At 40.2% G+C, this 20,922-nt stretch overlaps 2 protein-coding genes across 3 annotated transcripts; both read right to left on the bottom strand.

Moving 5' to 3' along the window:
- Positions 1-1,370: 1,370 nt before the first annotated feature.
- On the bottom strand, positions 1,371-6,534 carry LOC110043269 (uncharacterized). 2 transcript variants are annotated; one of them, XM_020748711.2, is made up of 3 exons: positions 5,655-6,523; positions 4,331-4,432; positions 1,371-2,074 (listed from the first exon to the last, which is right to left on the bottom strand). In XM_020748711.2, exons 1-3 carry the CDS (start codon positions 6,292-6,294, stop codon positions 1,830-1,832), a joined length of 987 nt encoding a protein of 328 aa, XP_020604370.2. In that variant the 5' UTR covers positions 6,295-6,523; the 3' UTR covers positions 1,371-1,829. The 2 variants fall into 2 exon arrangements, with proteins under 2 accessions (XP_020604370.2, XP_089148776.1); XM_089292650.1 differs by lacking the exon at positions 4,331-4,432 and having other exon boundaries at positions 5,655-6,534.
- Positions 6,535-8,353: 1,819 nt separating this feature from the next.
- LOC110043156 (WD repeat-containing protein 26-like) lies at positions 8,354-20,903 on the bottom strand. Its single transcript, XM_020748584.2, has 15 exons — positions 20,516-20,903; positions 20,300-20,399; positions 20,105-20,161; positions 19,738-19,874; positions 16,734-16,831; positions 15,684-15,840; positions 15,085-15,136; positions 14,425-14,508; positions 13,856-13,993; positions 13,168-13,287; positions 12,651-12,796; positions 11,987-12,065; positions 10,966-11,095; positions 9,510-9,686; positions 8,354-9,142 (listed from the first exon to the last, which is right to left on the bottom strand). The coding sequence occupies exons 1-15, from the start codon at positions 20,686-20,688 to the stop codon at positions 9,120-9,122; spliced, it is 1,671 nt and encodes a 556-aa protein (XP_020604243.1). The 5' UTR covers positions 20,689-20,903; the 3' UTR covers positions 8,354-9,119.
- Positions 20,904-20,922: the final 19 nt, after the last annotated feature.

Here is a 20,922-nt window from a genome sequence, read left to right as displayed (position 1 = left end):
TATTTGAATGGCCGCATACGTAAAGATTTCATCTGCCAACTCGTAGTTAACTCTGGAAGAACAATAGTTTTGAACATGCATTTTCAGTCATGTGTGCTCTGTTAAACAACGACGTGAAATGACCAAATTCTGCGTTGTCTGGAGAGAGTAGGGAACTTAAGCAAACCACCACGATGACGGCAACGAGAACATCACCAAACAAAAGGTTTAATGAGCAAAACAATAGCTGTGCGCGTGCGTTATAAACCTTTGTACATTTCTTAACCGTCGTCTGCAAAACAGGAACGTGAAATGACCAAGTTCTGCGTAGTCTGAAGAACGCGAAAGAGGACGGGTGATTTTTCGTATTTCCATCTGGAATTGAACGCTGTCATTGCATATTTAACCTGAGCACGTTTTTAGAGCCACTGGCGTACTGAACAAATCTAGACAAGCGCGAATTTCGCTGGTAAAATATAAATTCATTTTTGACTTGGCGTCATCCACTGCGTCGAAGTCGATGCTTAAGCTCCCTTTTGTCTTGATGCACGACGAAATTCTCGGAACCTAAATCTAGTAAGACGCACGGAAATCAGTCAGGAGAATCGATAACTCCAGCTTGGAGTTGTAAGGATTGAAGCGCAGTTCAAACGCAAAAAAAGTTTGCAAATCAAAAATTATAAAAATTATTAATAAATAGATGCAAGATCTTGAAGATTTTAATTTATTCATTACTAATTTATTACAACTGCTATTTGTGGCATACCAACGACTTGTGGTCACTTGTGGCTAAATTGCAGCACGGTCGAACCTGTATGTAACGACCACCCTTGGGACTTGAGGAACTGGCCGCTCAATACAGGATCACTAAAAAAGACTCACTTGGCGTTGTTCGTGATATGGCCTGTACTTCAGCGCATTGCGGACATCTGAAAAACGTTAACGATACTAAACGGCCGATTATCGGCTTACAGTAGCTTTGTAAATGTTATTTCTTTATAGTGATGATGGATCGCATTTTAAACACAACAAAATACTGCATAATATGACATGTGGCTTAGTTTCCCGTTAAGGGTGGCCGCTAAATACAGGTAAACATAACAAAGAAAGACAAACATAGGACTGCTACAGGGTGGCCGCGGCCGCCTAATAGAGGTGGCCGCCTAATAGAGGTGGCCGCCTAATAATGTAACAAATACAGCGTTCGTGTGAGCGAAAAATCGAGACTTTGAAAACCGGCCGCTTAATAGAGGGTGGCCTCTTAATACTGGGCCGTTATAATACAGGTTCGACTGTAATTACCTATTTATAAATTAATGAATTTATTTCTTGTAGATACAAAAATTATTTTAATGAATGAATGAAATTAAAGTTGTCTTTTTTGTTACACCTTCTTTTTGTTGCAACATGGAGCCGCTTTTTAGCATCCTCATCTTTTTAGTTATATACATCTTAGAACTTCAAAGCAACTACTACATTATAATGAACAATTATTCCACGAACGCGCGTTAGATATGAGATGGCTATAATCATTTCATAACCAACAAGCGCGAGTGGAATAATTGTTTTATCAAAAACGCTCCCAAAATAGATAAAACTAAACTGAAATAAAAACAATAAACGCCCCCAAAAATCACGCTTGCGCTTACCATGATGGCTAAGCCAATGAAAACTCTCGAACTGCATTATCCAATGATCCAATTTTAAATAATATTGAATATATGACTGATCGCAAAATACAGAGCTTATATGAGAATCTGACACCAAAGAGTCTCAGCTGGTAAAAATAAGAACGCCATAATACTTAATCTTTTAACAGACCTATAATTAACACAACACATGCGATTTATTCAAGCACTGTTTGATCTAGTTACGTTAAAAACTACACTCATCATTCCATAATACGTAGGAGCACGCCGAGTCAAGAAGTGTGATGTTACTCTTCCCCCCGCCTCGATTTCCTTTTCTAAAATACTGTGCAGGATTGGAATGCTTCTTCTTCCACAAGACCTAGCAATGGGGTCATCTTTCAGGATCCTTTCAAGCCATGGACGGCTGTGAGTGGCAACCCATGGGTCAACTTCATCCAAATTTCCTGAAAGAAATTGCGTTTTTTTGTTTGAATTCAGCAAAACTTATGCTTTTATTAGTATTTCCTTAGGCATATGGTTATATATGACCAAATGCAAGATTATAATTAGTCTGTGCAATACACTGTTGAATAAATACTAGTGTTAGTTATTGTAGACATAGACATAGACATAGACACAGACACAGACACAGATGTAGACGTAGACAGACACAGAGACATAGACAAAGACGTAGACGTAGACATAGACACAGACACAGACACAGATGAAGACGTAGACATAGACAAAGATGCAGACATAGATATAGACATATGCATAGACATAGACAGTTTATTTGACTTGGTCACACACTTAGCTGTGGTAATGGTACATCCCTCAGACTTGACAAGCAGAGTCTTGTCAGGACACACATGCTAGTGTACAGACGCACCAAGAAAACAAAATGACAAAGTGAAAATGTACAATTGGGTACACTTCTATTTGATTGACCTTGTCATCTGCCCAACTAAGGTGACTGTCATACTCAAACATCTCACCAAACTCATACATCTATCACATTTTGATTGAAGACAATGATGTACGTACTAGTAGTTATGCTGTAGTGTTGACATACCACCACTATTTGGATCTCATGGGACATAAACAATTGAATCACCTGAAAATAGCAGCACCGAGACACTAAGGCTCTTTGGACATGTCACTGGCCAAACTTGTTTTCATTTCATTAAAAGAGACGTTGCAAGGGAAATTGTAAATTGCAAGTAGTGTGATATCCAGATAAGCAGTGTTTGTGATAACAGGGCCAGATGTTGTAGAATGGAAATATCTTCTACTAAGGTGAACAAAGGGTTGGATATGATCACAGTTGGGTGCTTGTAAATCAAATGGTTTGACAGCTCAGGATTCCAGGCAAAACCTAACCATTGCAAGCTGTACATGGTTCTTTATAATGCACTTTTAGGGCAAAGAAAACCTACTTCACTACTAAAACATTTATTCAATTTATGCTTCTAGTGACACAACCTGTTTGGAATTTAAAACTTCCTGACAAATTAAACTTAATCAAAGACTAACATGGTGGCTGCTGATCACAAACCAAAAATACTGATTAAAATTTTATAAAAGTTTTTGAGCTTTGTTACACTAGTTAGCCAATGCCTGCGCAGGAGGTGCGAGACCTAATGGTTAGTGCACTGGACTTCAGATCAAGTAGTTTGGGTTGGATCCCTGGCAGGCCAGGGACATTTTGTTGTGTTCTTGGGCAAGACACTTTACTCTCACAATGTCTGTCTCCACCCAGGTGTATAAATGGGTACCAGCAAACTTAATGCCAGGGGTTAAACTCTACGATGGGCTAGTTATAGCATACCAATCAAAAGGAGAGTAGAAATGCTCCTAGTCGCTTCATACCACAGAAAATGGAGATAAGTACCAGCCTGATGGACCACTGAACTCAAATACGGACTTTAGAGGCTCTGTTAGGGAGGGGGTGGGGAGAGTCTGTGTATCATATATCTCATTAATTTTTGGCCTTAATATCCCGTATCCATTAATTCCAATGGGCCAATAGACCACTCCAACTGGAATTCACCTAGCTCTATCATTTAAGGCTACCAGGGGAACTAACTAACACCCCTCCAGTTCATTAGGACTCATGATCAGACGGGCATGATGTTCTCCAACAACTTTAGCCTCCAACAAAGATGTTCTTTTAGCTCTGCCAGCACCCATCATTTCTACCTAGCAAATAGATTTTTGATGAGGTGTGTCAAGCCAAAAAGAATGTCAGGGGCACTCAAAGAATTGTTTCAGTAATTCTCTGGTCAGAAGGCCCGTAATCCCATTCAATTTTTGTACACTAGGAGAAATGTCACCTTGAACTTTCATGATATAAGAAATTTTTGGATTAATGAAAATGTTGCTTTGAGTACCAAAAAAAGGTCAGCTATGACTTTTGGAAAGGTTATTAAAGACCTACCTTTGAGAAGAATAAAAAATGATTCAAACTCCCCTAGAATGATCAAGCAGATAAACATTTTATAGCGCAGCCTACAGTTACATGTAACCCACAGAACTTTAAAGGCACCCCAGAAACTTAGCTTAATTAAAACAGCGTAGCATTTATAGAAAACCCTTATTGGGTACCCCGTAGGGGACCATGTTTGTAACCCATATTCAAGGCTTCATTTGATTTTTGCCTAAATTATCTAAATCTAATGACATGACTTTAAAAAGAAAGCAGAAATTATTTCTACTTTTACCTGACTCCATTTTCTCATGGTATTGGATACCTCTGGCCCACATCTCCCACATTCTGTCAAATTCCTCTGCTATGTCTGTAGGTTTTAAGTCTGATCTGTAATCTAAAAATGAAGACACATTAAGCAAACATTGCAGCCCATTCAACTCTGAAACAAGACCAAGGTCACACAGCCATTTATTTATATCATTTCTTCTAGTTAGGTAAATTTAATCACAATTGAAGCACAATTATACACAGCCTGGCCCCATGCATTTTCTCTTCAGTGACAACTGGGAATCATGAATTTATGACATCAGCATGCAGTCATCACTATGATACAAATTGTATCATTATTATACCTTTTTAGTGTGAGCTTGGATTGACTGCGCTGCCATTCTTCCTATGGTAGGTAGGTGAAGTCTGTATTCCAGCTAAGTGACCATTTAAAGCTGGTGCTTATCCTGGTTTCAGTAGCATAACGTGACTAGAAGTATTCCTACTCCCCCCTGGATGGGATGTTACCGTAGTCCATTGCAGGGTTACCCCCAGCATTAAGCTTGCCGGTACCCATTTACAATATGCACCTTGGTGGAGAGAGGCACTGTGAGAGTAGAGTGTCTTGCCCATAGAACACAACACAATGTCCCTGGCCAGGGCTCAAACCAGGACTGCCAATATGGAAGCGAGCGTACTAACCATGAGGCCACCGTGTCTCCACATTTTTTCTAATGATTCGTCCCATAATCTCAGTTAACCAGCACAGGTATAAGGTACTTAAAGCAGGGCCATGACGTAAAAGATGAAGCTTTCATGCATTACTAAACAAGACTGTGGGTGATTTATTTTCCAGCAAAGAGAGGGAGGGGAGTGGGTGGCCTCAAACAGACCCCTTCCCTAGATCCACAACTGATCATGGACTCCTGGCACTGGTACAGACATAATAATGTACTGAAGGAAGACATACAGAAGGCAGGAAACGAGGGGCAAGGGTTGAGAGATGGGGAATGAGGAGGTAAAGGGTTTAAAGTTAACTGTAAACAGAATAACCAAAGCACTCTTTAGATACACTCACCACCATCCCCACCTTTGCCCCAACTCTCACTCCTCTGACAACCCTGTTTTGTACATCTGCCCAGAAAGGATCGGATACTGCCAGGAGAGATCAGATAGAGGTAAATTTTGCAAAACTCCATAATGTTTGCAATAAAAAAAGGCTAACAAGTGAAATCACTAAGGAAGGAGTGACGGATGGGAGCTAGGAGTGAAGGGAGAAGAAACAGGAAGTTGAGACCTTCCTCTGCCCCCACCCGCCCTGCCCAGTAAAATGACAAAGTTGTAAATACCTGGCAAATACAGAGGAATATCATAAGCCATCTTATGCGTGTGAGCTAAATCTCCACTAATCACCACTACTACTCGCTGATGAAGGGTTGAAGCAAAATCGTGCAGAGCCTTGCCAATGACCTCAAAGCCTTCACGTTGTCTTCCAACTGACAAAACCATGTACTTCACTTTGTCCGAATCAACCTTTCTCTTAACAAACCACAAAGGCACAACCTCGCCCCATCTTAACGGTGCCTCCATCATAGAAAACGTTACGATTCCGTCTGCTTTGAGACCCTGCTTCTGAACAAAGTCTAGCAACTGGTCGGAGAGCTGTACGTCTAAGGGAACAGAGACTTCAATGTCTTGCCAGGTGTCATTCCAAAGCGCATTTCCACAAGCGGCGTTAGTCATGTAAACACCTAATGCACCAGAGGACAGGGAGATTCCGTGTGGAGTCACTAGAAGAACGACTTCAGGGTTCATCTCGGCTACAAAGTCAGCTGCACGCTCACAAGAGGAGTACAGGGCAGAGCAGTCCTTGATGAGATCTGGAGGCATTGTGGAATTCCTTTCTCGGCAAGCTGAGCTGTCCGAGTTGGGATCACCATCAAATATCATTGCTCCATGAGGTAAGATTGTTGCTCCGACAAAACCCATGTTTAAAGTATATATTTCCGATTAGATCGCTGGTCTCCTCCCGGCTGATTTTTAGGATGTCAGGCAACGCTCCCCCCAAAACACAAATGTTTTGTTACGTAACTCAAGTAAGGAAAAATGAAATGTCCAATTTGTTCAAACTCATTTCCAACCTCCGCCGCGCGATTCTCGTTTCCCGTTTAAAACAAGTTATAATCCCTCCTCGAGACTTGACTCGACTACGCCTTCACCATCCTAGGAAATCTTGAATGCAGAGCACCACACGACGCACAGAAAACTAACGCTCCTGCCGCTGTTACAGATCTTTCCTTGGTCTAACGGATACACTTACTAGTACACGACAGGGAATGGCGGAGCGTATTTTGAATTGGGAGGGGGCTTATAAGCGAGCGCCAGAGGCGGGCAAGACACTTAACACTCAGTGTCTCTCTCCACTCAGTTGTATAAATGGGAACCAACAAATTGAATGATGGGGGACGGTCCCCTACAATGGACTACCATCCTATCCAGAGGGGCTAGGACCCAGGAGTCGCTAGTCGCCTCATGCTACGGACAACGGCCCGTAAGGTCCGGTGAAATAGCCACTAGGACTGCCTTTGAGGCCTTATGCGTCCCATGGCCCAGTAAGAACAAGATGATGATGATGATTTCTGCAGTTGCAACCAGCCTATGAGACTCGTCTTGTTCTAACGTGTAGATTAATTGATTAGGGGACTTTAGATTTGGGTACGAGTACGAGATCGAGCACGAGACAGTACGACTTTTCAATTCTAGTTTTCAGGCTTCACATCATCAAATCACATACCCATCTTATCCCATGAGCTACACTCTCAGCCTAAAACCAGCATGAAGAGCGAGGGCTCTGGAAACGTCACTGGTTTGAAATTCAAAAATCGTACTGGTACTCAATCTCGTACTCGCAGTCCAATCTAAGGGCCTGTTCACATGGAAGTGAGAGACCCCGAGTAGGTGAGGTACCTCACCTACCCGTGGTAAAGAAATACTTGTCTTCACATGCAATCCCGGAGACGCGGGGTGAGGTCCAAAATGCAACAGAGAACTAACGTTTGTTTTCTTGGTTTGTTCCGATGAAGCTGCTTTTCGCTTCAACGTCGTTGTTGCAGGCAAAACCAGTTTGATTCCGCTGATTTGCCTGATTGGCACTGTCAATTTCATCCGCGTTTAGGCGGTTTTGGAGGTGAAATCGTCGAAATAACTCGCCACGCTCGTAGCGGTTGGCAGCCATGTTGTCCTGCTGTGTGTTTTGGTGGGCTTTGGCGCATTGATTTGATTACCCCGGTTAGGCGGGTTACCCCACTCCGCAGCTTTCACATGGAGAAAACTAACCCCACTGAAGCGGGTTACCCGTACCGGCTGACCGGGTAATCCGCCTTGGTGGGGTACATGTCAACGCGACCAAGAAAAAAAAGAGAGATTGTATGGATAGATTGGTCACCCCACCAAGGTGGGGGACCTCACCTGCCCGAGGTCCCCCACTTCCATGTGAATAGGCCCTAAAGCTCCCTACGATGAGGCATTGACCATTGAAAGTCGCAGCGGTAACCATCACAGAACAACCACCCCATACTGTGGGCGTCGAAATAGAAATACTCTTGGTCGCCAGATGCTACAGAAAACGGAATGAAGTGGCGCCAAACAATGTTACACAGTAAAATACCGTATCACTTTAACCACAAGTAAACATAGGACTTTGAATTGATCAGAAAATCATTCGGAACATACTTTACTTTTCCTTCGAAATACTGTATATAAAGTGAGTCTACTAGAAACGATAAACGCACAAGTAGACATTTTCCTTAACTTTACTTACATTTCGTTGGAAAAGTGAGGTTTTTTTCAATCGAATTTCATATCAATTCCAACACTTACGGTGCACTGATAGCGCACTTACGGTGCACTGATAGCGCACTTCCGCTAACCCAGCCTCCGTCACGCAATCTTCCTACCTCGTGGGGGAGGAAGATTACGTGACGAGCCCAAAGGGCGCCGTCTCCGTAGGGGGCTACCACTAGCCGAGCTTCAACTAAAACTACACTGCTGTGGAAAACCGTTATTTTATTGCTATCGCAGCATAAATTAAATACTCCTATTTTATATAATTTGTTTTCACTAATCAAAGGCATAAAAAACGAACAGTTTATAAGCGAGAAAGTAAAGAGAAGGCTTAGAAAGCTCGAGTATGGATAAAACGCGAAAAAGTCGTTAGTCGTTTGAAAAAAAGAACCCTGGTTGACCGTTATCTTGAGCGACCAGCACTATACAGATAGGAAGGGGAAAAATAAAATTAATGGCAACAATTTCACGATGTAAATTATCTTTCCACCGCTCTTCCCGTGTAACATTTTGAGGACGTTGAAGGCAACATTACCATTGCCATCTAACCCAGTAAAAGTGACATGATAACGTTTGCCGAGTTCTGTAAGATTTTACGCCTCAAGCTTCAACTTAGCACTTAGGGTCTGCCCAAAGCAAGACCATTAGTCACACTCCGTGTTCAGTACATGACGTCACCGGGACGCCGAGGGTAGTGTAAGTAAAATAGAAATAAAAGCAAGCGTTTTGCAGGACAAAGAAGAAGAACTCCCAAGGAGATTGTTCGCTTTTTAACCTCCTTTCGTTCTGTATGTTCCTCTCGATCGTAGCAGTTCCATATAAGTTAGAGTTTAAGGAAGAATACTGCAAGATATCGATGAGCCAGGGTTTGACTGGAGAAAACCAAGAAAGAATTTTAAGAGTGTATATTACAAATTCAACACCACAGCAAGCATCCCATGACAATATTTATACAAAAGTTCCCCGTTTTGTTACACAGCTGTGCTTCCACAACCTGCAAAACAAAAAGAAAAATTGTAGCGGGTAAATAACGCGAATATATACAACCGTAATATATTGCTGCTCATTTATACAAAGTGTCTTTTTCTTTCCAAACTTTTGACAGCCCGCAATTTGGTTTACTAACTTACAAGTTAACAACACTTTCAATTCATTCTAGACCGCTGTAAACAGTTTTCCTGTTCCTTTCTAATGCTGGATCCACGAGCGAGAAATTAAAACCGTTGAACTCAGTATTTTTTGCCCGACGATCCAGATAGCAGTATGTTTATAGTCCGTTATGTCGAACGTCACGCAACCGCCATTCGATCTTCACACAACGCAAGGTGTCACAATCGCTGCATAGCAAAAGACAGACGTACCAGTCTTGGAATGTCTAGTAACAGGCCCCCATATCCGTACAGTTCCATCGTCACTCGATGAAGCTATCATTGTAGGATCCTTGGGATTCCAACTGACACAGTTTACTGTTCTCGTGTGCCCACTCAGTACCGCAACTGGTTTTTCACGCTTTGAATGCCAAATGTACACCTTGTTATCTACAAGACACAGTTCAAAAGTGTTGGACGCAATGTATATATGGGTTAATGACCAAACGTGAAGTTAAGATGGCTGGATATTGGCCTATGGACCGAGATGGTGTCGAAATCAATAAACTCGCCAAAAAAGAACGAGGCCAATATCCAGCCATCTTGACCTCACGTTTGGTCAATGAAGGATTTATTATATGGCTTTTGGGTAAATTTTTTTGGGGGGACACGGCAGGTAGTCCCGAGCGGGCAAGATAACGTCATCTTGCCCACTCAGGTAGCCAATCACAGCCCAGGATTTGGTTCATCTCGCCCGCTCACGGAGTTAGCCATTTACACGTACATTTTGTAATAAAGCAGGATACAATACCCGTAATCACGGCGCAGTGTTTCGGCCAGAACGCGCCATTGCGGGAATCCCGCGCTGCAATCAGGGATGGCCCCCAGAAAAACGAGAAAAGGGCCAATTTGGCCCTTTCCTTTTACAAGAGTTCAGGCTTAACACAGGCGTAGTATTTTAAAAGCCATCCCAGGGCTCGAAATTGCGACCGATAAGGTCGCCAATGCAACTAACATTTCATCCTTGGCGACCAAAAATTCTGGTTTAGTCGCCATAATGGCGACTACATTTCTCTATGTTGACGATCAATAACGGCTATTTTGTCACACATTATGTCCTTCTAGTAAATCATATTTGAAGATCTTTGCTTCTAAAAACATTCAACATAAGAAAAGAAGTCAATCCGTCCTTTTGCTTTGCTGTATTGATTCTCTAGTCACATCGGAAAACTTCCGAATGGCTGGCCGTGTTTCAAATCGCCCTATAATGCATTGCAAACCCTTGATCATTGACTACGTCATGTATGCCTAAGGATTGTTCTCTTGTAATGCCCGGATCCTTCATAATAGTATCTGATTCAAAAGAAACTTTATCAAGTAGAAACACTTCAAAAAGCACTTATTAAATTTTATCGTAGATCCTAATAAACTGCTTCTTTCTTGGTACCCTGATGCATTTTTTCCTTCTGTAGCTTTCAATTTATTGGCCCCTTTCCTAAAAAAGTTGGCCCCTAAAAAAGGTCTTCAGGGGCCACTTTGGCCCTCAAGTAAAATTTCCTAGCTGAAACACTGATCACGTGCATTATTGTAATCGTCTCAGTAACAAATGTCTTGCATTTGGTGGTGGTGTTAATCAACACAGTAATTCCTAGATACACGTGTTAAATCCTTTGTTCTCATAACTCAATTCTGGACCTGTAAAGAATTAGATTTTCATTTATTCACTGACCTTCACTACCACTGGCGAGGAAGTCTTGATTTGCGCCTCCAAAGCACGAGTATATTGTGAACTTTGCCTGTCTTACACCTTGATATTTCCGGACTAGAACTCGATCTCTAATATCCCAAAGATGAAGACCCTGAAAAAATCAACCACAAAACAAGCGTCTAGTTATACACGTATATCCTACACTAACCAATACTATCCATAAACCCAAACCACCAATGGCAATAGTGAACAACTCGATAGCCAGTGAACAGGCTCCACCTGGAAGGGTCTGACCGTGGCTGGAAGGGCCGACAAGGAACCCCGTCCTCGACTAAAGAGCCTGTGCACAGGATGACAACTCGACTAAGATTAAGACGGCGGCGAATAGAGATCAGCGATCAGTAGACATTATCCTCTAACCAGGTATTCACTCACCAGTGGTCTGCCAACTAAACACCATGAGAGGTACAAACAAACAAAGTAACTAGTTTCCAAGGAAACTTCTGAGGCAGTTGGCGTGAAAGTAAAACACTTGACAAGGGTAAATTAATCTCCATAGAAGGAACCTTAAAATGCCCCATCAGTGACGTTGCATTGGCAGCTTTGAGTTTCCAAACTGTTTCAACAGTACATCTTCCTAGTAAGTAAAAGGGGTGGTGGAGAGCACCCCCCCCCCCCGAGAAATGTAGCAAGAGGATTGCCCCCATTTAGAAATGTACAAAGTGGATGTTCCTCTCCTCCCTGAGAAATGTAGTTCCCCTCCTCCCCTGAGAAATGTAGCGAGAAGAATCCCCCTTCCCCACTGAGAAATGTAACAAAAAGATTCCCCCTTCCACACTGAGAAATGTAGCAAAAAGATTCCCCCTTCCACACTGAGAAATGTAACAAAAAGATTCCCCCTTCCACACTGAGAAATGTAGCAAAAAGATTCCCCCTTCCACACTGAGAAATGTAGCAAGAAAATTTTCCCCTCCCACCCACTGAGAAGCACGAGGATGTTCCCCTCCTCCCCTGAGAAATGTAGTAAGAAGATCTTCCTTACCTGCTGAGCTACATTTATAAGTGCATGTCGACCATCATCTGACACAGAAAATGACATGATTGGATGGTCTTCTTTTATTCTGAAAATAGAATAGTAGAAACAAAAAAAATAGGACAAAAAAGTTATTACTGTACTCACTGCATCCTTATTACACCATGTTGGCTTAAAATTTTAGGTGCTCAAGGTATTTTCTGATAAGTAAAAATTGGAAACTGGGAGAGTTTCAAAGAACATTTACCACAAAAGACAGTTGTTATAAGCCTAAAACCCACAAGTAATCATTATCCAAGAGTCTGTGTAGTGGATAAAACTAAGTGAGGACCATAATTAAATGAAAGCTATTGTAAATTTAAGTTGCTGTACAATGCAGTTCAATCTTTTAAGCCTTAGGATGAAACACTAGTGTGGGACCATTCAAATGAAAGCTGTTTGGTAGCGAGTGTCCTGTTTTTGTTATACTGTTTAACATGGTGTACAAGGTGTTTGTTGATGAAACCTCAGTGTGCGACCAATCATATGAAAAATACTGAGCCGTAGTCCCAGCCGATACCACTGTACAAAGTGATTATACAGTACAATGTCTGAATAAAACCCTTTCAGTCCATTTCCAACCATTATATTATCACATGAAACTATTTGTTTTCTGCCCTTCAATACTACTTACAAGTCATAATCGTTTGATTCCTCAAAATTGTAAGCTCTAACTCTGTTGTGGGTGTCAGCAGCAAGAACTACTTTTCCACCATTTAGGCAGTGGAGTCCCATAACTCTAACACCTTCCCAAGATTCCAACACATTTCCATCTAGGTCCTAAAGAGAAAAGGACAAGCTGGTTTCATTAGCAGCAGTGATTAAGGTCTTGTTTCATCAACAATTATTCCATGAGAGCATCTTGGATATGAGTTGGCTATAATCATCTGATATCTGACAAGCGTGAGAGGAATAATTGTTTTATTAAAACCACCCCCAAAATATAGAACTGGACTAAAATAAAAATAAAAATGCCCCAAAAAATTATGCATACGCTTACCATATTTGTAGAGCATGGTCCAATGGTCCCTAACCCATGATGGCTAAGCCAATGAAAACTCTCGAATTGCATTATCCAATGATCCAGTTTTTAATAATTCTAGATATGCAACATTTCACCCCCACATTGAAAACGGGAGTATTAAACTTACACATTGATAAAATTGCCCTCTCTTGCCACCTGTGTAGAATCTCTTTCCATCAGGATTCCATGCACAGCAAGTAAGACTGTCATCTGCAGCTTGAGTCATTCTACATTTCAATTCTCCTGTCTGAGATAGAATAAGCCACACGTTACATATGCTGAGACATCTTTTGGGATTTACAGTGCTGCATTCTGCCCCAAGGCCACTTGCCAAAGCTTGTGATTAAATTTTGAGAACATATGCTTAACAATAACATATGCTAAAACCCCAATGGCAGAAGGAAAACTACTTGCGATGGCTATTTACGAGTGTGGCTGAGAAGTTAAACTTGGTTCTACAGTAAAACAACTCCAGCTAGTGGTCAGAGTGGGAAGTTAACCCCCAACCTCCAAGTTTTGAGTCAGATGCCCCAACCACTTGCCCACACTGCCTTCTGAAAATTTTGCTTTCTTGTACATGTGCTTATGCATACAGGTAAGTATAAGCCCAAGGAGAAAACAACATTTTCTTGCCCTTATTTTTATGCTTCCTCTGTCAGTGGTGACTTCTACAGAAGACAACATTATGGTAACAAGAACAAAATTTCGAAATTTGTTTGTTCTTCTTTGCGTTTTACCCTTAAGCTTAAGTCACTGAACAGTCTCCACTAGGTTACATGTAAAGTGAAAAGCATCATTTTTGTAACCAATGATACCTCAATATTCCAGATCCACAATTCAGAGCAGTCCTCAGGACCACAAGCAATAAGATATGTGTCGTCTGGACTCCAGGCTAAATTTCCCACTCCATATGAGTGACCTTCTATTGTTCTAAGGTGTGTGGGTTCACCGTGCTGAGAAACAAATTCAACACTTAGTGACATCATGAGACTATACAAATTACATTTTTAGTGGGCAGGAAGTCTCAAGAAAATACATGTTCATTACTTTAATTTATTAAATCTATCCAAGATAATAACTAAAAGAAAAGACATGAAAAGACAAATGAGAGATCACTAGTAACTCTTTCACTACTAAAGTAAAACGTCCTTCTCCTAAACTTGCTTCCTACTTTTAGCCTGTGGATGAAAATCGTGTGACCATGTGATCATTCCAATGAAAGCTATCAACAAGTACTTTCATTTTGTCCCAATATTTACCATGACTTGAAATCTGGGTTTCTCTTTTTTTTTCTTTTGTGCCTAAAAAGTGTCTCACCACTCTCTGGAGTGAGCAGGTTAAACCAGGCATAGCGTATGTCTACATGTACATGTGTGTGACTTACTGATACATCCCAGATGATGACAGTGCCATCTTTTGCTCCAGTAGCAAGTTTAGATCCGCTGTGAGAAAACCTAAGAAACCAGACCTACAATAAAACAACAAAGATAATTATTTTAGTCAGTCATTTGCCCATCTCTGTATTCCTCTTTTCCCACCTTCACTGATGTTGTGGGGTGCACAGCAGGGAAAGAATGGTCAGAACTATATCTAACCGTTGGGTATATTAGACCCATGATCAAGAGGTCTGAGCTACAGAGCTCTTGTCACTGCCCTGATGTTTTGCTCTCCAGCAAGACACAATACTGTTACATGAACCTAAAAGTGTCACTCTCCACCCAGGTGTATAACTGCATGGGTTCCAATGCCTGCTCAAATGTTTGCAGTAATCTACAATGGACTCCATCCATTGCAAACAGAGGTACACTGTAGCAACAATATTCACACAGCTGCTTCAGATTACGAGAAGTGAACTAATACAAAAAGTCTGCTTCTATCAAGCTTGATAGACTATAGCAAAAAAAAAAAATTGTTTTTTCTTTCAATACATCTTCATTGAATAATTCTAGTTGGACTCTAATTTGTTATTCTTCAAAAACAAGAGCTCGCAGTGCCTCATCACTCTACTGTCACAGGTCTTGAACAGATCCAAGTCAATGCTTACCTCGTCGCAGTGTTCTGTTAATGTGTATTTTGTTTCACATGGAAAGTCATTCCTAAAAAGATAATACATGTAAGTAATTATTTATAACATGGGCAATTAATTAATAAAATCATTCTGTCACTTCCACATATTTTTAAGCACACAAGTCAAAAAGTTAGCTCTTCTTAGTGACCTGACCTTGTGCTGGATGGCTTAAATCAGGGCAGGGAACAACCCAGGTCTGAATGTCCGAGGCCAGTAAATTTTGCTCTTAGGCAAGTGAAAATGGAAGTTTAGTGGTCCGGTAGACAAGCAAAATTAGCCTCAGTAGTCGTGCTAGTTATAATTTCCACTCAAAAACAATTATTTCAAAATTTAAGACTGCAAGATGAGCAAGACAACGAGTTGAATGATGTAGTTGATAAGGCATGAACATTGTGCACCTATTGGGCAAGTAATATTAATAGTAATACAAGCCAATGAAAGTTCTCACATGAGTAAGCCCAGCAAGCCACAAGAAGACACAAGTCCCTCAAAACACGTACCTACTTGTGACTCATTTAAGGCTCAAAGGGCTTCATATCATAATGATAAAATTATGACCGCTGATGTGGTCTTACCTTGAGCAAAGATGATCACTTAGTAAAGAAAATGAATGTATTCCAACTTCCAGTTTAGTATTATGATATGGACATTTTTCTTTTTGCAGCTCAACTGCTTGATTTAATAATGTTCTTAGTCTGTGTGGAGGAAGCATCACAGATGCAGGTAAAAATGCTGAGGAAAAACAAACAGAAATCATTGAAATAAGTATGCGATAAAATTTCAGCTGCTGTAAAAAATATCTATATGTATTAACGTGCTGCAAAGGTCCAATTGTCTGATAGATGTAAGAAAAATTGATCAGGAGTACCACCGACTACATGAAAATAAGTCCAGTGCGTGCGGGAGAATCAGAAAGAAAGTCAGAGAAGAAGAGGAGGCAAAGTGTTCTGTTGGATTCCAATTCCACTAGACAAATCAAAATAATGATCAAAACAAGAGTAAAAGACAGGATGCAAAATAGTATCATGACAGTATCAGCCCTAATTACTACAAAAAAATGTTTTATTTTCTAGCAATTACTGATCTGATTTGTGAAGATTTTCTAAGGCCATGCAAACTATTCAGTTCAGGTTTCAGAAATATCAAAAAAAGTCTGATGATTGTGTAAAGACTGTCAAAGAAAATGCTTATAAATAAACATGATTTACTTTGAGAAAGCAAAATTCATATCTTGAAGCCACCATGTAATTTTCTTTTTATTATATATAGACAAACTGACTGTTTGCACAAACAATCGTGAAAAAACGGGAAATGACATCACTGATATGTTCACTTGAGAGGATATGGAAAATAGGCCTGTGGGTTCCCGGATGTAGTTTCATATGAATTTTATGAGTGGTGTATTTCCAGTAAAACACTCATGGCTTTAAAATAAAAGGTGATATTGTCAATATCTGTGTCATATTATAGGTTACAATATTTTTCTCAGAGTGTGCACTGTCCCTAGCCGGTACATATATTCATGGACGGTCTTGCTGATATAAAGTAAATACTTCTTCCTCATTTCTGAGGGTTACAATTTTCACAATAAATTATATACTATTAGAAAAATAATAACAACTCACATTGAAGTCTATCCATCAGCTTTTGTCTAGAAAGAGATCCTTTTCCATTCCATTCAGCTCTTTTGTAAAGTTCCTCTTCGTTTGTACACATTATTAATCTACAAAGAAAATTATTTCATGTACCAGTTACTAGTGTAATTCTGGTCCAAAGGTATCTTGGAAATGTCCCAGAAATTAGCGAATTTAAATATTTAATAAGCTAACTGTAATTCACAGAGTGGGTCAAAATTTCTTTCTTTGTCTTCACTGAAATGCATCACTTTTGTTGTCTTCTATATTGCCAAAATGCAAGGCTGTGGTCTAGGAAAAATTATGCAGAGCCCAAAGGTTCCTAGCCATGAAATCCTGGGCACCCAGTACTCAAGCTCATATGAAAAAAAAGTAAGTTTTTCCAGTCACCCAAAGGCAAAAGTTAGTCACCTGTGGCCATTGGGCGCATCTACAGCACAGCCCAACAATGCATTGCAGGGCTGTCGATAAGGCCCGTAACCTGTAACACCTGTTATGGCTGAGTATGTTTGATGGACCCCTGATGTTACGGGTGAACTGGCCTGTTGTTGATACAAGTCACCCATAAAGTAACAAGTTTGCTAGGGGTGTAAAGATCAAGGCAACAGGTGAATTAGCACCTAACATTTGACAGCCCTACATTGAATTTTTACCACAGTGCATCACATGCATAGATCATTAACCGCGCGGCCATGGGCCGAGCGCGGTTCTAGGTTTACCCGTGGTTTATTATTTTTTTTTTTGTATTTTTTTTGTCGGTGACCAGACGCAGACCTCCGCTCGGCCAAACTTTGAGTCACGCAACGTGTGATGTTTTTCCGCCAGAAGCTGTTAAAACATAAACACACGAACAATTTTACGGATATTGTTTTCTTTTTTGTGGGTAAAATATATTTTCTTTTCGCTTTATCAAAGCGTTGGATTTAAAGGGAATAATAAATACGCTGAAAAAAGGTATTACGTCAGCCATGGAATGCGCTGATGTTGCAGCTTTCACTTTCGCTACGTGACAAATAAGATCGTGTTTACTTTGCAAGTTTATTTCGGCAGAAGCAACGGTGATTAATTTATTTGTAATTTTGCGAGTATTTCTTGCGGTTTTAGGCAAATGAAGTAAATCCTTTGACTGTTTCATCGCAGCGAGTTCATAGATCGGAAAGAAAATTAAATGTTTGGAAGCCAAGCAAAGAACGTGTCAGAACGTGCAAAGATTACGTCATTGATAGGGAAATAACCACCGTACTAAAGATAGCCGTAGATAACGCAATTCTTGAATTATGTGACTCGTGTGACTTCTTTGCTAACCCTTAACTCAAGGGAAAAAAACAATTAAATTTAATCGTGACTTTAAAGAAAGAAAGCGGTTTGTAATAGTGTTCGTATCTTCATGCCCATGCATATCCCGAAGAAACTTCCAGATTAAGACTATTACGTCATCGGAGATGTCACAACGGCTACGACTGATGGTGCGATAATAGAGTTTATGTTGATCAAGTGCTGTGATGTCTACAGTAATCAATGAATCATCAAAGATTGCTTTGCAATATGCACTACGTTGCGACTGTAGTACTAAGAAAACAGTTAAATTTTAAAAGCGCGGTTATAAGATCTAACAGATCTTCTTGTTGAAAAATAAAGGTCAATAAATAACTAATTAAAGCAGGGAACTGAATGATAACAATTCTTTGGCCGTAGATGTGTGTGAAGTAGGCCATAGTTCATGAAAGTCTTCCCGTTAGTTTTCTATAAACAAAGACACAATCTCATTCATTTTCACGCACTATAGCAAAACACATAGTATTTACTTGCTACAATTAGGGTATCATAGTTTCAATAACAGTCAAACTTCTCCACAGCAGCCACCTTACGACACAGAAAAGTGGCTGTGGCAGAGAGGTGGTCGTTATAACAAGGTAGGGGTTAATAGAAAACTTTTTTTTTGCGGTGTGCAACATTTTTATTTTCCATAAAATGCTTGTTGTAACATACATGTAATTATCACACAATGAGAATAACATAACACAATAACACAATAACAATATATCACAGTGAGAATATAACGCCATGAAAATATATCAAATTTAATAAAAACCAAAGAGAAACAGAACCCAATGACTTGTGGAACAGATCAAGTTTCATAACCTTTTACCATTGTTGAGAAGTTATTTTGACAGTAAGCAAAGTACTTGTCAATTGCAAAGACAAAACTAGAAATTGAAACATTGGAGGAGTACATGTGCCTGCCATAAAATTAGGCAGTAATAAATTTATTCTCTTATACAAAGAACAGTGGTAGCCCACAAATTGTTCGTATTTAAAATATAAAACTACCAGACATAAGAATACAATGTCCAGAATCCTTGCTGTGGAGCCCGTAAGCACCAGAGGAAAATGATTAAGCAGTGACATAGCTCAATAAAATTATCACACCTACTACACAATAACCTTCAATATATCCAGGTAAAGTAACAATAATTATAATATCAACACTAGTAATATGACAAAATAAGAATGTGCACGTTGGATGCAACCAATAATTACAAAGAAATCATACAAAGATGACCCTAAAACTGGAACAAATACCACTTATTCACCACAAAAAAATACATGTATCAAAACATTAAAAAAAAAAACATTTTCAAGGCAGCATGTTGTGACAGGTCAATTTTGAGAAACCCATTCAATACAAATTAAAAATTTAAATATAGAATGGAAATTTAACCAGGAGAGCCAGCTGTTAAAGCCATATTTAAAGCTACAAACTTCAAAATATTTTTTGCGATAATATATATTCACACGGATAGTCTAAATGATTATTGCTCGCCCTGGCTCTCAACATTTCATTTCCACTCTGACTGATTAACATACACAGGTAAACAATGGGGTTGGCTTAAGCTTCATGTAAATGGACTTACATATCAACTGGGAAAACCATCAAAAAACCAGAGGGAAGCCATATATGTAAATTTATTTTATAGCTTTTGGAACTACTTACCCACTAAGTTGATGCACTCTTTCCCTATTACATTTCAAAGGAGTGAGCTCTGTTCTTAAACACTGAAGGGCCTCTATGCGTCTATCTTCTTCAAGGAATTCTAAGAACTTCTGCTCCATCAGACAAAACCTCATTTTCTTTGAAGAGCACAGAACGCACATAATAAAATAAGATACGATTTAGACCCAAAACAAATTATCCCCAGTTCAATATTTTAAGTCCAAACATTATTATAGCTTGGAAATGCGGGGAACACGCCGCTTACACCCACGTTAATGCATGACTCACAACAAATCAACGCCACAAATATTCAATAGGACCACTAGACAGGAATATTTTGCCAAAACGAAGCATTTATAATACTGACCGAGATGTCTTCTTTGTTCTCGACCAAAGGCCTGAGCTCTTTGAGGATCGCGTCCGCCTTTATTGAACAGAGAAAAATTCCAATGAGATAGAGTGAACCTCCCATCAAGGCATTTGAAGGGAGCATTATCCACAAAAGACACCTTACAGTGAAGAAAAGATTCAGAATTGAATGCCAAACACGATCTGAACTAACCCTTTCCCAATCACCGGCCATCACGCTCTCACGAAACTTGGCCGCTGATGGGTGTTCTAGTCTACAGCCCGATTCCTGCATGAGGACATCAACTGATTTGCTGAGGGATAAAATAAAACAAACATCATTTCTACACGCCACGCAACGGGAAACCAACACCAGAAGATGCCAATGAGATTCGTCTTTCTTTCGACTCCATATTTCCATAACACTCACTTCAATCCTAAACCTTGTAAATGTTGTACTATTAACCGTACGACATCTTCGTCGCTTCTGTGAACAATTTTCCTTTTTAGATGGCTTTTACTGTCTCCATTGGCTATGCATTCACCGTTGGAAGTACTAGTTTCGCCATCACTTCCACTAGAAGTCCGTTTCGATTTGTGCATATCGGACTCAAGGTCCAAGGAAAGGCGCGCCCTTTTTTGCGGTGGTGGAGACAGTCCACCTTTCTGTTCGTCGTCAGACGAGGCCAGGGTAGCTGAAGACCACGAGGATAGCCAGTTTTGAACAAATTCTCTGTGGAAGAAGCGACCCAACGACAGGAAAGTTGGACAACAAGACAAAGGCAACTACAGCACTATGTACTTTCCTTCATATTGTGAACTGACGTCATCGAAGTC

The sequence above is a fragment of the Orbicella faveolata genome, unplaced genomic scaffold, assembly GCF_042242905.1.
Source record: "Orbicella faveolata isolate gen_17 unplaced genomic scaffold, um_ofav_v1 contig_24, whole genome shotgun sequence".
Classification (NCBI taxonomy): Eukaryota; Metazoa; Cnidaria; class Anthozoa; order Scleractinia; family Merulinidae; genus Orbicella; species Orbicella faveolata.
This window is presented reverse-complemented; position numbering and strand designations above follow the sequence as displayed.